This window comes from Pleurodeles waltl, chromosome 3_1 (assembly GCF_031143425.1).
Source record: "Pleurodeles waltl isolate 20211129_DDA chromosome 3_1, aPleWal1.hap1.20221129, whole genome shotgun sequence".
Classification (NCBI taxonomy): Eukaryota; Metazoa; Chordata; class Amphibia; order Caudata; family Salamandridae; genus Pleurodeles; species Pleurodeles waltl.
In genome coordinates, this window is record NC_090440.1 from 1,916,222,232 (window position 1) to 1,916,236,076 (window position 13,845).

The 13,845-nt window shown below is 42.9% G+C and overlaps 1 protein-coding gene across 2 annotated transcripts in view; it reads left to right on the forward strand.

Moving 5' to 3' along the window:
* SERPINF2 (serpin family F member 2) overlaps positions 1–13,845 on the forward strand; it is a 143,832-nt gene that overhangs the window by 91,606 nt on the left and 38,381 nt on the right. For both annotated transcript variants that reach the window (XM_069226128.1, XM_069226130.1), the window contains 2 exons: positions 3,649–4,105; positions 4,851–4,994. In XM_069226128.1, coding sequence (XP_069082229.1) covers positions 3,649–4,105; positions 4,851–4,994 — 601 coding nt within the window. The remainder of the gene's footprint in view (positions 1–3,648; positions 4,106–4,850; positions 4,995–13,845) is intronic.

Here is a 13,845-nt window from a genome sequence, read left to right on the forward strand (position 1 = left end):
TGCAGGTGTATCAGGGTGCCTTTGAAAGAAATGGCGGGCTGAGAAGGGAGCATGTACTGAACAAGCATCATCTGAAGAATGCTCACCAGATAGAAAACCTCTCTAATGGATCAGAATTTGAAGATGACCTTGGAACTTCCAAGAACCACAAATTTCTTGAGCGTCATATTCTGGTCGCCGTTGTACGATAATTGCCACAATTTCAGACAGAAGCAGGTGATGAGACTGATTGATTGATTGATTGGTTGATGAGATTGACATTGATCTGATGACTTGTAAAAAATGGGCAAAATATCACGGTTAAAATGTATCATGCAATATATAAGCAAGACGAAAATGAGAAGACTACCAAACGTTTTCTCTACAACCAAAAAGAAAAGAAAAAAAATTTGTTTTTGCATTAGACCAGCATAAACTTTCAGACTTTTGTCTGTAACTGATACAGAGAGCCAGTAGCTGCTGGAACCAAAGGATCAATAAGAGGAGAAGGAAAAACTCTTGGACGAAATCCTTGCATACAAAAGAACCATAAAACCTTGGTAATACCATAAGTTGCATCTGAACATTCCACAATTAGTAAATGAAAAACCCAAATATTTAGAATTGCATCACAGTATCATTGTAGGTATTGCTCTACGCTTAGATTAGTTCACTGTGTTTCCCTGTTTGACTGGGGATCATAACCAAAATAAAGAGCCTGTTCAGCTCCATCTGCCTTAGACAGACGTCCGCCAAAATTTGAAAAAAGTTAAGCACCTCCATCATAAGTGATAGTATGAGGTAATCAATAAATACAAAACTATCAGTCAAAAACATTGGTACATTTCATTAGCTGCTGGACAAATGAGAAAAATTTGCCATCTTGAAAATAGTGATTTATGTTGAATACAAACAGGAGAGGCACAAACATATTTGCGAACATAAGAATCAAGAGCTGGCCACTAAAAAAAAGTGTAAAACTAATTCCAGTGTAGTCTTAGCGTCTAATTGGCAGGCATGACACATTCTTATTATATCCAACTGCAGTTCAAAGACCACCACAAAGATAGCTTGCTGGTTGAAATACAATTCATTTTGCGAAACTCAAAGAGACCTTGGCAAAAAACTTCTGTTTCTTTTGGATCCATTCGTTCTCATGCCATCTTAACTTTGTCTAAAAGAGGCTGAATTATTCCAACCACATGTTGTGAGGGAATTACAGGCTGGTCATAAGTAAGTGAGGACTCTGGATAACGAAGACACAGCATCCACCAAAAAAGATTGCATCAGGAATATAAGTAACAATGAAATATACTGTGCTAAAACAAAATGCCCATCTATCTTGGCAACTATTCCTGCATTAACGATTTCACAAACACTGCGATGGCCAATGGTATGATCAAAATTTCAAATGGTTTTATAGTGCCCATTAAAAGATGTCTCCTCTCAGGATAAGACATCTTCATGGCTAAAAGTTCTCTCTCAATCGCTGCATATTCTGTTCCAACAGTGACAAAACATGGAATGAATAAAAGACAGGGTGTTCCTGTTCTTCATCATCTTATTCTTGCAGCAGAACTGCCCCGTCTGCTCTTTCAGTTTAATCATCCGAGCAAAACCTTCTTTTCATATTTTCCTTTTTCAAATCATGGCCGAGGTCACTGGTTATCTGTGCAAAATTGTTTTTAGACAGATGGTAAAACTTTGCAAATCCAAGGACATTTTAAATCTCTTCAACATTAACATAGGAAAGCCAATTCAGAATACCTGAAACCATAATCAAGTTATTCCGCATATAGGGTCCCCTATATAAGCTCCTTTGCTCCACCGTAGTGTCACTTTTTTGATGCTACAGCGGCACAGAACTTTCCCCCACCCCGTGCCATATTTACAAAGTGGCGCAGTGGTACCATTGCTCCCGTTTGTAAACCTTTGTGCCACATTATACCTGCGCCAAGTGTAATGTATGCAAGGGAGGTGTTCACCCACTGGGGGCGCCGGCAGGAACAGCTCAGTGAAATCTACAAAATTCTAGCATCATTTTTTAACTCCTGCTCAGAGCATGCGTTAAAGTTACACTAGACTGCAAGGATCGATGCACCAGTTTTTTCTAAATGAGGCCCATAGTTTCAGTTCATGCATCACACCTTCGTTTCGAATCCCCCACACATCACTAGTCATGCCCCACACATCTTCAGTTCATGCCCTGCACCTTCAGTTCTCATTACGCACACATCTTCAGTTCTTATTTCAGAAACACCTTCAGAACCCGTTCCACACATCTGAAGTTCTCACTCCACACATCCTCGGACGTTCCGTAACCATCACCCTTAAAAATTCAATCCTCAGTCCCATACATCCCTCTAATCGGTGCTGCCTTCTTTTTTGCCATTTATTAGGATTTTTAACCTATGCGTTATACATGATAGAACCTTTAGCATAAAAGCGTTGTTCTTGCACTTAGCTTTTATCCTACGCCTTTCTATTTGGATAGCTGACTTTGCAGAGATGAAGCAGGCCAGGAAGGAATACAGATGGTCTTAATGATTTACAGAAATATTATGGGTTTTTTTCCTCTCAAAAAGTGCTAGTCAAATATTTCCCAGATGCAAATGTAGAGCAGATACTTTTAGACGTAATTTTAGAACAGATGTTTCTCATATAGAACGCTCAGGCAGATTTTCTACACACGCAGAGATAGTCCAGATATTGTTTCGACACCATGAATACTCTAGTGTCACTATCTGAATGGTGAATACTAATTCACGTGGCGCCTCAGGTGAGTAGTGAGTACATGTACTCATTGTCCCATGTGTGACATTTCTGCTTGGGCTAAGAGGTACCTGAGAACCAACTGACACTTCTACTTGATGTAAATACTGATAATTCCTACCGTGCATTGTTCTACCAGATTATTGAGTTATGTACACTGACCTAAATAAATCAAAAATATTGAATTCAGAATTTTGAGCATATATGTTAATGTTAAGTACATAGTATGAGGATATGGCATTAAACATACTTAATCTATACTTACCTATATAAACTTAGTATTCTGACATACAACCCTGCCCTGCCCATCATATAAGAAGTGAGTATGTAAGCCCACTGCACTGTATGTGAGGTGAGGATTAGGCTGTATTGCCTATTTTTCAGAGGAGAGTACAGGTACCTAAAATGAGCACTAATACTCATTGAGCTTGTGTAAGAAGAGGGCACTGACATTTATTGCCTTGTATGATATTGCTAATATCTATGCTTGTTTCGCCATGTGTTGGGATATTACTGATAACTCTTGTCCACTCTTTGAGGGAAGTGTTGATACTCGTGCTCCTTGAAAATTGACCCTGATACTTGTTTGCCCAGTGTGACAGGCTAGCACTGATACTAGCTTGATCATGTACTGATAACTCTTGATTGTGTAAGAAGGGCGCACAATGTGCCCCAGGATAGCTGAGCACTGATATCATTACAGCCTGTGGGAAGTGAATATTCCTACTCAGGTCACTCTGTGATTCACATTGTACCTTGAAACGAGCACGTACTCAGACTCATCGCACCCTGGTGAGATGAGTATGCTTACTAATTGCTCTCTCTGAGGAAGCTTGGTATTGATGCTCAGTCCTCCTAGGTTTCTCATTATTTTCTGTCTGTCCTGTACTTTCACAGGGCCCCGATGAAGCTGAAAAGGCTGATTCAGTTGAAGAACGTGTGTATGAATCAACATTTGTCACTACCACTGTCGAAGAACACACAGAGGCCACAGATGTTGTCTCAGAAAAACCAGAGGTGCCTCATCCAGAGCCAGAAACAGTCAACCTCACCCCCCATTCAAGCGCAGCACCACCACAGGAGGTCACTGGTGCCGACCAAGGACAAAGCCAGACCCCGACAACCTCCAAGGAAGAGCCTGAACTGGAGGCTGAGCCCTCCAGGTCTGGTGAGGTAGAAGGTGAAGAGGAAAGCTGTGATCAGGATGCTTCTCTGGAGGGCATGCGCAGGCTCTCCGAGAACATGATGGCGTTCAGCGTTGACCTTTTCAAGCTGGTGGACCAGGACTCCAAGCAGCCCAACATCGTGCTGTCCCCGCTCAGCATTTCTCTGGGACTATCTCAGCTCGCACTAGGTCAGGTGACTCTCGCACAGGCAATCTTAAATACTTCTACACGCAATACACATGCCAGATATCTAAGATAGCATCTTGACAAGACCTGCGGCTTCACACTGCAAACTCACAACACATCAAATTATCAACAACAAAATATCAACTGTATTCACATGAAAGCCTACATATTACAGCTCACAAACAACAGCACGAACCGGTCCTGATGGAATCCTGTGATGGTGGAGGGCCCCACTGGCACTTTGAGATTGTACCATTGACAGAATGGTACATAGTACACATGCCAACAAACGTACCACCACACACACAGACACTCGCAACGCACAATTATTTACATGCTTCCTTACATACTTATATATACATATGTGTTCCACACTCACCACCACAGACTTCCATAAACCCATACATTTTCTTCCTTGATCATATCCACATGCAATCATACACATTCCCAGACACAAAGATATCAGCTACCATTAATAAACCTACCTATACCTTTTCATAACATACACTCACATACACTCACTAGAAGCGCACAATTTCAAATATTCTGAAGCATTGTGAGGCTTACAAATGGTTTTGTGTGCACGTGCATTGTCTCGTGAGATTGTATTCAGAACTCAGCAGTCATATTTAATTCGTACATTTGTGTGAATAAAGCTTGTGTAAATCTTGATCTTTGGAAAGTTATGTTAGTTTGTGAACAGTTGTTTTAGAATGTGTCAAACGCTGTTTTGTCTTTGCCTCACAGGGGCCGGGTCTGAGACTGAGAAGAAGCTCCTGCGAACCCTTAAAGTGGAGTCGGTGAAGTGTCTCCACCAGACATTGAAAACTGTGCGGAAGGAGCTGGGCTCGCGATTGCTTCGTCTTGCCACGCGCATGTACATCGGAAAAGGTGAGTGTTATGCTCTGACACGGTAATTTAGTGTAAAGAGCTTTATTCAGAAACCACCAACCCAACAGCAGCGTAAGCTCCCCTTCCTTCAACCGTCGCGTATCTCTCACCTTCGACTCTCTCAAGACCCCTCATTGGAATCTCCATGACACAGATTCTAGACTGTGCCCAACATTCTTAAGCAGCCACAACACATCCCCCTTATCACACTAGAGAAGAAATACATAAGGAAAAAAAAAAAGAAAAGAGAAAATATATATACATATGTGTGTGGATAAAAACAAATAAGCAACAATATGACAATATAATGGCAGAAATAAACATGGTAATACAGAAATCTAAATTGCACAGAAGTATGCAGAAAGAGAAACGTCAGAATTCAAGAAACATAGTCCTTCCACCACAATGGTTTAGAACGAAGTCTGAAAGGAGTTGTCTTGCATGGTGTTACCTTGGACTCATCCCTTGCGGTGTGGTTTGCTCCTCGGTTAGCCAGATTATCGCAATCAATCCTGGGACAGTTCCATTTTGCAAATCCGGACATACTCCAAACAAGTCCATTATCCAGCACAACCACATTTTTCCTCACCTCCTTAATACGGAAAGGACCTTTGAAACTTGACCTTCCTTTTGTTTTGTAATTAGGGTCTTTCAGCCATACCAAGTCATCAACCTTCAATGCAACATCGGACACACACGATTTGGAATCATACTGCAATTTGTACTTTTGTTGATGATTGCTCCTACGCATGGACGCTTTACCAAGTTTCTCATGGTCAAGTTTCTCAGGAACACATGATCCCAACTTATCTCTGAACCACGCTGGGAACATCTTGTTACAGCCCAACCTTCCCCTCATGTACTCAAAAGGGGCGATTCCAGTAACGCTATTGGGAGTACTACGATATGCCCACCATTGGTCTCTCAGGAGACTCCCAAGAGGAACCCGAGTCTCAACTGCTTCCTGGACACAGTACTTCACCAATCCTGTTCATACGTTCTGCTTTGCACGCGTGGGTTCGGATCCCATCCTCGTCGCCAGTGTTATGCTCTGACACGGTAATTTAGTGTAAAGAGCTTTATTCAGAAACCACCAACCCAACAGCAGCGTAAGCTCCCCTTCCTTCAACCGTCGCGTATCTCTCACCTTCGACTCTCTCAAGACCCCTCATTGGAATCTCCATGACACAGATTCTAGACTGTGCCCAACATTCTTAAGCAGCCACAACAGTGAGGCTCTTTGCTCGTGCGTCTGAGCTCACTAGAGCAAGGTCCTTAATCTCAGTGAGTTGAAATATGAATGATTCTTAGTCAGTGAGTATGTGTGTGAGGGAGTCGTGCTTGAGTCTTACCATGAGTGTGACGGCGAGTCACTGAGTTAGCTCAGAGTCTCTTTGAATCTCACGGTGATCCCAGATGGTGTATAACTGAATGGGCTTGAGCAGCACTCTAAGTGGGCTGGGGCCTGCCAGGGGCTAGACCACGGCACAGCAAAATAAGCACTGGCAAAGTAAATAGGTCTCGTCTACGAGACCTATTGGCTTTGTTAATGTTTTGCACCAGGGCGAGAAAAAAGACCGAATGACAAGAAAAGTCACGTCATTTTGTATGCACCACACATGCATTCACATACAAAGAGCACGGTTTTGTCTTTCTGAATACAGATCAGAGATGGATTAGTAAATTTAAAAAAGTAGTGCGAAAACGCTGATTCAAAGTGTTATTTTTATTTTAAAAAATAGAAATAATGGATGAGCTTGTTACAAGAGTGGGCAGATGGGGAGCAGCGGCTGGCACTGGCGTAAAAAAGGCCCCAAGGCCCTGCGGAACGAGGGGGGCCCTGAGCTCTAGGGCCCCCCCCCTCAGCATAGTACACTGTACATGGTGGTGGGAGGCAGGAGCGGCTCGCAGGAAGCAGAAGGGGCAGGGCGGCGCGCAGGGGAGGGGGCGGAGGGAGTTAAAATAAAATATAACTTAAAAAAACACTAACCAGGGGCGTCACCCCTCCTACCCCCCGCCAGCAGGAGTTGTAAACTTTAGAAACAAAAAGACAATAAACACTGTTTATTGTCGTTTTGTTTCTAAAGGGGCGGAGCCATGGGGGTGCCGAGCATGGAGGGGAGTACACAGAGCACTCCCCTCAGTGCGCATGTATGTTTGTCCGGCTGTCGGGCCAGCCAAACATACATGCGCACAAGGGCTCGCTCCAACCCAGCACTATGGTGCCGAGTTCGAGAGAGCCTGCACAGGCTCCCAGTCTGCTCTGGAGCACCCAGCCGGGGCACTCCAGCCAAACATGACGCTGCTTTAAGCAGTGTCATGATTGGCGCAGGGCAGGCTGGGAGCCTGTGCCTAGAATACAATGGCGGCAACGCAGGATCAGCGCGGTGACAAGGGAAGTACATTTTTTTTTATATATACATTTGTTTGGCCTCCTCCTGCCCCGCCACCATGCCCAGTCACCGCGACTGACACTTACCTTAACGCCACGTACCGCTCCACTTCTCCGTCTCCTCGCTGCAGGCACAGGCTCCCAGCCTGCCCTGCGGCTAATCCTGACACTGCTCAGTGCAGCACTCCCAGGCAGACTGGGAGCCTGTGTAGGCTCTCTCCAGACCGACAACTGGGTTGCTGGTCTGGAGAGAGCCTACTGTGCATGTGTGTTTGGCCAGCCTGAGACGACACAGCACTCCCTCTAACTGCTCGTCACCACTGTGGCCCCGCCCCTTTAAAAGAAAACGATAATAAACAAGGTTTATTATTATCGTTTTCTTTTAAAGATTTTGCAGCTGCCGCTTCTGGCAATGGTGCAACGCTCCTCCGCCCGCATGGAGGAGCCGCCCGTGGTGGCAGTTCCCTGGCTCAGTCCAGGGGCGAGAGGGCCACCTACGCGTACTTTGCAGGGGGCCCCTTTAAGTTTTGTTACAACACTGGTAACAGGTGGGAGGGGACATGGGCGAAGGACAGCAACGTGAAGTGTGGGGGACAGAAGCACAAGGTGAAAGAAAGCAATATAGATTGTGAGGGCAGAAGGCCATGGTGAAAGAGAGCAATGTGGAGGGCTAGGGCAGAAGCTCAAGGGCGAGAGAGCAATACAAGTGTGGGTAGTGAGAGAGAAGCCCATGGCCAGAGAGCATGAGTGAGGATTAAAGCACTCTCTGTAGATGGGTGGAAATCATACACACTCTCATGCAATGTTTAAACAAAAAGAAAAAAGTAGTTCCATAAAAGCATGCAGAAGAAGCACAGAAGCCACTCAGTCACCAATACGACTAAAGAGGCTATGCTTCATGGCAGAGACAAACAAAGACAGACAAAAAAAAGCATCTAATGAGCAGGCAAATGACAGTGGCAGGAAATAAACTAATGGTAAGCAATGTGTAGTCTCAAAGCCCCTGTATGTTCTTGATAAGCCCACAATATATCTTTTGCAACCAGGCAACATGTGCAGTCTAGAAGGCCCGACCTATAAAAACGTTTTCAGTAAGGTATCAAAACACACCAAAAAGCAGATATAGCCAGATATTAGCTCAAGAAATGCAAAAGTAAGAAGATATGGTTAGTTAAAATTAGACTCTAAAACACATCTGTGGTCAAGTTAGTATTCATGTTGACCAACATAAAACACTCAGGCCCATATTTATACTTTTTTAGTGCCACATTTGCGTCATTTTGTGACACAAAAGCGGTGCAAACTTAGAAAATACAATTGTATTTTGTAAGTTTGTGCGGCAATTGCGTCAAAAAGCGGCGCAAATGCGGCGCTAAAAAAGTATAAATGTGGGCCTCACTGATTTAATAAAACATGTACAGCTTTGCATCTGATTTGGCAGTCCTCTTCTCTTAATATTTTTTTAGCAGACAATAGTGTACTATCCTAATTTCTTCCAGGATAAATCTACTGAAGTCCTATTGGCCAAACTGAAATCATGGGATCAGTTTAAATTTTCATTGGCAAATTATTATTTATATATGCCCGACATTTCTATTTTGTCTACATCTGCCAGTGTACAATAGGTCTCAAATAAATACATCCTCTGTGTGTATGCATATATGTATATTTATACACATATATGTACACATATAATTTATATATTACATTGTATATATATATATATATATATATATATATATATAGAGAGAGAGAGAGAGAAAGCGAGAGAGAGTTCAATTAGTGAATTAGTGAAAATAAAAAATGAAAAAGAAATGCATATCAGTTGACGAAGCACTTACAACAGCCCGATAAATCCCACAAAAACAAACATTAGTTTGAATTTGTAGTCATGTGACTATCAATACATGATATAGTTAAGATTGCAAATCTGGGTCAGAAAAATACCATTAAATATATATATATATATATATATATATATATATATATATATATATATATATATATCAATTACTGATAAGGCTAAATTTAGGATTTAGAGTTGGTTAGTGGTAAATGGTGGTAAGGATCATTTTGGGGTTATGGGTAGTTGTAAAGGATGCTAAGGGTAATTCTAGGGTTGGGTAGTGGTAAAGGGGAGTAAGGTTTATTTTAGGGTTTGGAGGGGTAATGGTAATTTTAGAGCTATGGAATTATAGTTTAGGGGTAAAATGTTTATTAAGAATATCAGGGGCATTCGTAAAAACTTTACATGGTCACACTTATATGATGGGTCCAAAGCCAACTAGGAAAGATGCATTTCTCAGTATGAGTTTTTCACAAAAAGAACATGTGCAACATTGTATGTGTGTTGGGAAAAGGCTTGCATTATGAAAACAAAACAATATGCATTCATACAATTATTGTATTAAATACAGAAAAGCATCACTCAGCATATTCAATTGCCATGCAGTAAATTGAAGTAACTGAGTTATGTATCCAGTGTATGCTAAAGTGTTGTGCATAGTGGAAAGCACATCCCAAGAGATCAAAGGAGTGTTTGTTCACAATACATATGCATCCAACAGAAAAGTATTCCAACAGAAAACTAAACTGTTAATCATTGCAAAGTATTGGTAGATTTCTCGAAAAAATAAAAATGCGTGTCAAGTGCTTTGTTTTTTATTAAGGGAACACATTTCATTATCAGAAGCATGCAAGGACAGGCAGCTTTAAAACACACATTCTCAAGAAGTGTTACACAAAAAAAGAGTTTCCAAAAAGTGAGCAGTCATGGAAGAATAAAACACACATTTCCATGAAGTACTACTCAAAAAAGAGTTCCCAAAAAGCAAACAGTCATAGAAGAATAGAAGGAGCCAGTCAGGGAGGTAGTCAAAAGGAAATGCTCCACGGGAGGGACAAGCTCAAGCTGGACAGCCTAAAATCAAATAAAGCCAGCGTTCAGAAAGCATGTAAATGTGAGTAACAAAAGGCAAAGCCAATGGTAAGCAAGGGGTGGAATGCAATTCTAGGTCAGCTACTAGCATGACCCCATAGCTGTCTGGTAAGCTTTGATCTAAAAAACTGACTTTGCAACACTCCCCAGGATGAAGCAACATGGTGAATATTGTTTTTTATCATTGGTGTCCCAAGGGCCAAGATACTGTTTCATTACATTTGAATAACCAATTTACCTTATCAAGTGTTTTATTGTTCATGGCCCATGATAGTGAATCAAAATACAGTCAAACAGTTGAGCGTTTTTAGATGCAGGTAAATTTGCAACATCCATATACCAAATCCTTTTGGAGACACATTAAGTATAAAGGCAGAGAGTGTGCAATGTGGAATTGCAGACTTATGTTTACGGAATGAAAGAGGAATGCTGATGTCATGCTTACGCTTTACTGAATGCTTTAAATAGGGCACTGTTAAAAAGAAATCCAGCCTTCGCTGATATCATTGGAGATATTCAGCGCATTTCTTGACAGCAGCTTACAGGCTCTTATAGTAGCTTATAGGCTCACTCTAGCAGCTTATTGGCTCACATCGTCTTTTGTTGTTCACACTTCCCATTACAATGATTTATTGCATGGGCTTCTATGTTCCTGCATTGAAAGTAGACTGTCACTATCAATTATCGCATTTGAGAGGTGCCAGTTAAATTAAATTAAGTGGCCTATTACTTCAGGCATATGTTTTATTTGCTCAGAATGAGGAGCACTGGGAGGGGGGCATGGCGGTATGCAATCTCGAGTTGTATTGTTTGGCGGTGCAGCTCCAGTGGGTGGGCTCAATGGCGGTCCTGTCTGTGGGAGGGCACGGATATCTGTGAGTGTGACTCTCCATCTAAAGATCTGTTAACTGGTATCCTTTTGAAGCCAACACCCACCTCCAAGGTGCAGGCCTCGAATACGGTATGTCTGGGCTCGAACCTTGTGGCGAATCTGTGCTCAGATCCCATATACCTGTGAACTTCCCCTTCTGGTGGTTCAGCGTTGGGGGCGTGTGTGGGGAGGAGTGGCGGGACGGGACGGGGACTGAGATTGGTGTCCTGGGAGATCTTTTTGCAGGGGGAGAATTGTGTCCTTCTTCGGCTTTTCCATGGTTCCTATGATCTCCCTGTGGGTCATCTTTTACTTCATGGCACCTTGACTTGCAAAATATGCGAGTGGTGGGGCTCTGGTGTTGCAGAACCCCCAGAACATGAGTGTTTATGCCATCTTGCCTTATTACAGTGTGGACGAAGGCGGTCACTTTATAGGACATTTCTGGAGGGGGCAGGGACAGCTCTCATGGCTCTTCTGTCACATTGGTAGGAGGACCTTGGGGTGCCTCTAAATCATTGTCATTGAGAAGAATCCTAGAATCTGGCCCTAAAGTGTCCAGATACTCCGCTTCAGACTAATTAAATTTTTCTACTTACACTAGGCCTATTTGACTTCCCAGCACATACACGCCATGTTCCCTGCTGTGACCTTGGAGTGTCCTTGGTGTGCTGCGGAGGATGATGGTTTGCTCTATATGGTCTGGTCCTGCCCGCCTTTGCTACCTTACTGGATGGCGGTCCTCTCGGTGGTTTGGGGGGAAGGAGGATGGACAGAGACTTCATACTTAGGGCCTGATTTATGAAAATATAATTATATTTCGTACGTTTGCTCCACTTTTGCGCCAAAAAATGACGCAAAGGTGGCGCTAACTTTTCATAAATCAGGCCCTCAGTCCCCAGTTGTGGCTTTTGGGTCTAAATGAGCATACTGCAACTAGGAAACTACTGATAGCTTTCTGAACTTTGATCCTGGTCTGCAAACACCTGACTATGCGTTGGAAATCCAACTGGGGTCCAGCTGTGTATAGATGATGGTTGGAGTTAGTGAAATGGGAGGACTATGAAAGGGAGGCGATTTATAAAGTCGAGGCAGGGGGGTTAGTAAAGTGTAGCTTCTACCCACACGGGATGCTATACTGTTGGAATGTCCCTGTGTGGACTACAGGGGCCTTCTAGTTGTAGACAAGCCCTTTTTGGCTGTATCTTCACCTGCCACTGGGACGCGGACAACGAGCTCGAATTTTGGCGTCTCCCCTTAGATGCCCTCGGGTCTTGCTGTATTCTTGCCTTTTCTGTCTCCTCTGCCGTGGGTCTTATGATTGTTGGAGAGGTGCCTGGCCTTTTTTAGTTGGGGCTTTAGCACTGTAACTCTGCTGGTATGTAGGATCCCTGATTTTGGGGACCTCAATGCTCTCCTTACCTTGATGATTCATCCTTGTTAGGCATGCTGTCACTGTTAATATTGCCCGCCGTACCTTCCATTGTTTATCATTTTGTATCTTTTTCCTCGGTGACTTGCAGGCCGGCACTTGTATTGTATAGCAATTTGTTTTGTTGTTTTACAATGCTAATAGAAATATATTTTTTAAAAGAATGAGGGACACTGAAAAAACTGAGAACAGTTTAATTCAGAAAAACAAAAACTATCATTTTTTTTAACATTGTACCACCTCACTGAGCAGGCTCTGGGGTTTGGTATTAGCAAACACGACGTTTCATGCTGATCCTTGTAGTTTTGTTTTTATAATTGTCAGTACTGGCTTAAAATTCCAACATGAAAATTGGTGCTGGCCAAAAACACAAGAATACCAGACTGTCACACATGACAAGAACCTCTGGGATCACAATAGATGTCTATTTGTTTCAGCGCTTAGGTTGTGCATGTCTGTGCAAACTAGAAGGCTTTAAATCTGATTTGCCCCAGAAAAGCCTGTTACCCTCTAACGGGATCACTGACATGCTTTACAAATAGTCTGAAGATGCCCTCCTTTGTCTTTCAAAATGGGGACACATGGTGATGTTCAGTAAGGGTCTCACATGGATGTGCAGTATTTGGACACAGTGGTGTGAGCAGCTTAGCCAGGCTTGATTGTCCTTCCATTCTCATCCTTGTAGTTCTGCATTTACAATTCGAAAATTATGACAAGTCCCAAAATGCGAAGGAAAAGCACAATTGAATGTCTCACTTATACCAGAAATGGAACAACCTAAGACTTCTCAATATCCTAATTTGCCCACCTACAATTTGAGACTTCTCTTATATCACTGTGCCCACATTCAACATGAGAATTATCTGATATCACTGTGTCCAGCTACATGAGAAATTTCAGATATCACTGTGTCCACCTGCTGTGCAAGTTACTCCCTCATTGAACTTCACCATGTGCCCCCATTGCACTTTCCTCTGTGCTCCTGATCAACCAAGCACCACGCTTCCGTAATGTGCATAGCTTTTTGTCATCTAATTATATTTTACCCGTGCTCTGCTGATGCACAGCACCCTGTGCTCACCTCATGCACAAAGCCCAGGGCTCCTCTGATACACAACGCCAATAATCACACGCTGCACATTGCCAAGTGCCCTCAGGAGGTACATCACCCAGCGCTAACCTTGGGCTTATCATCCACGGCTCCAGTGATGTGCAGTA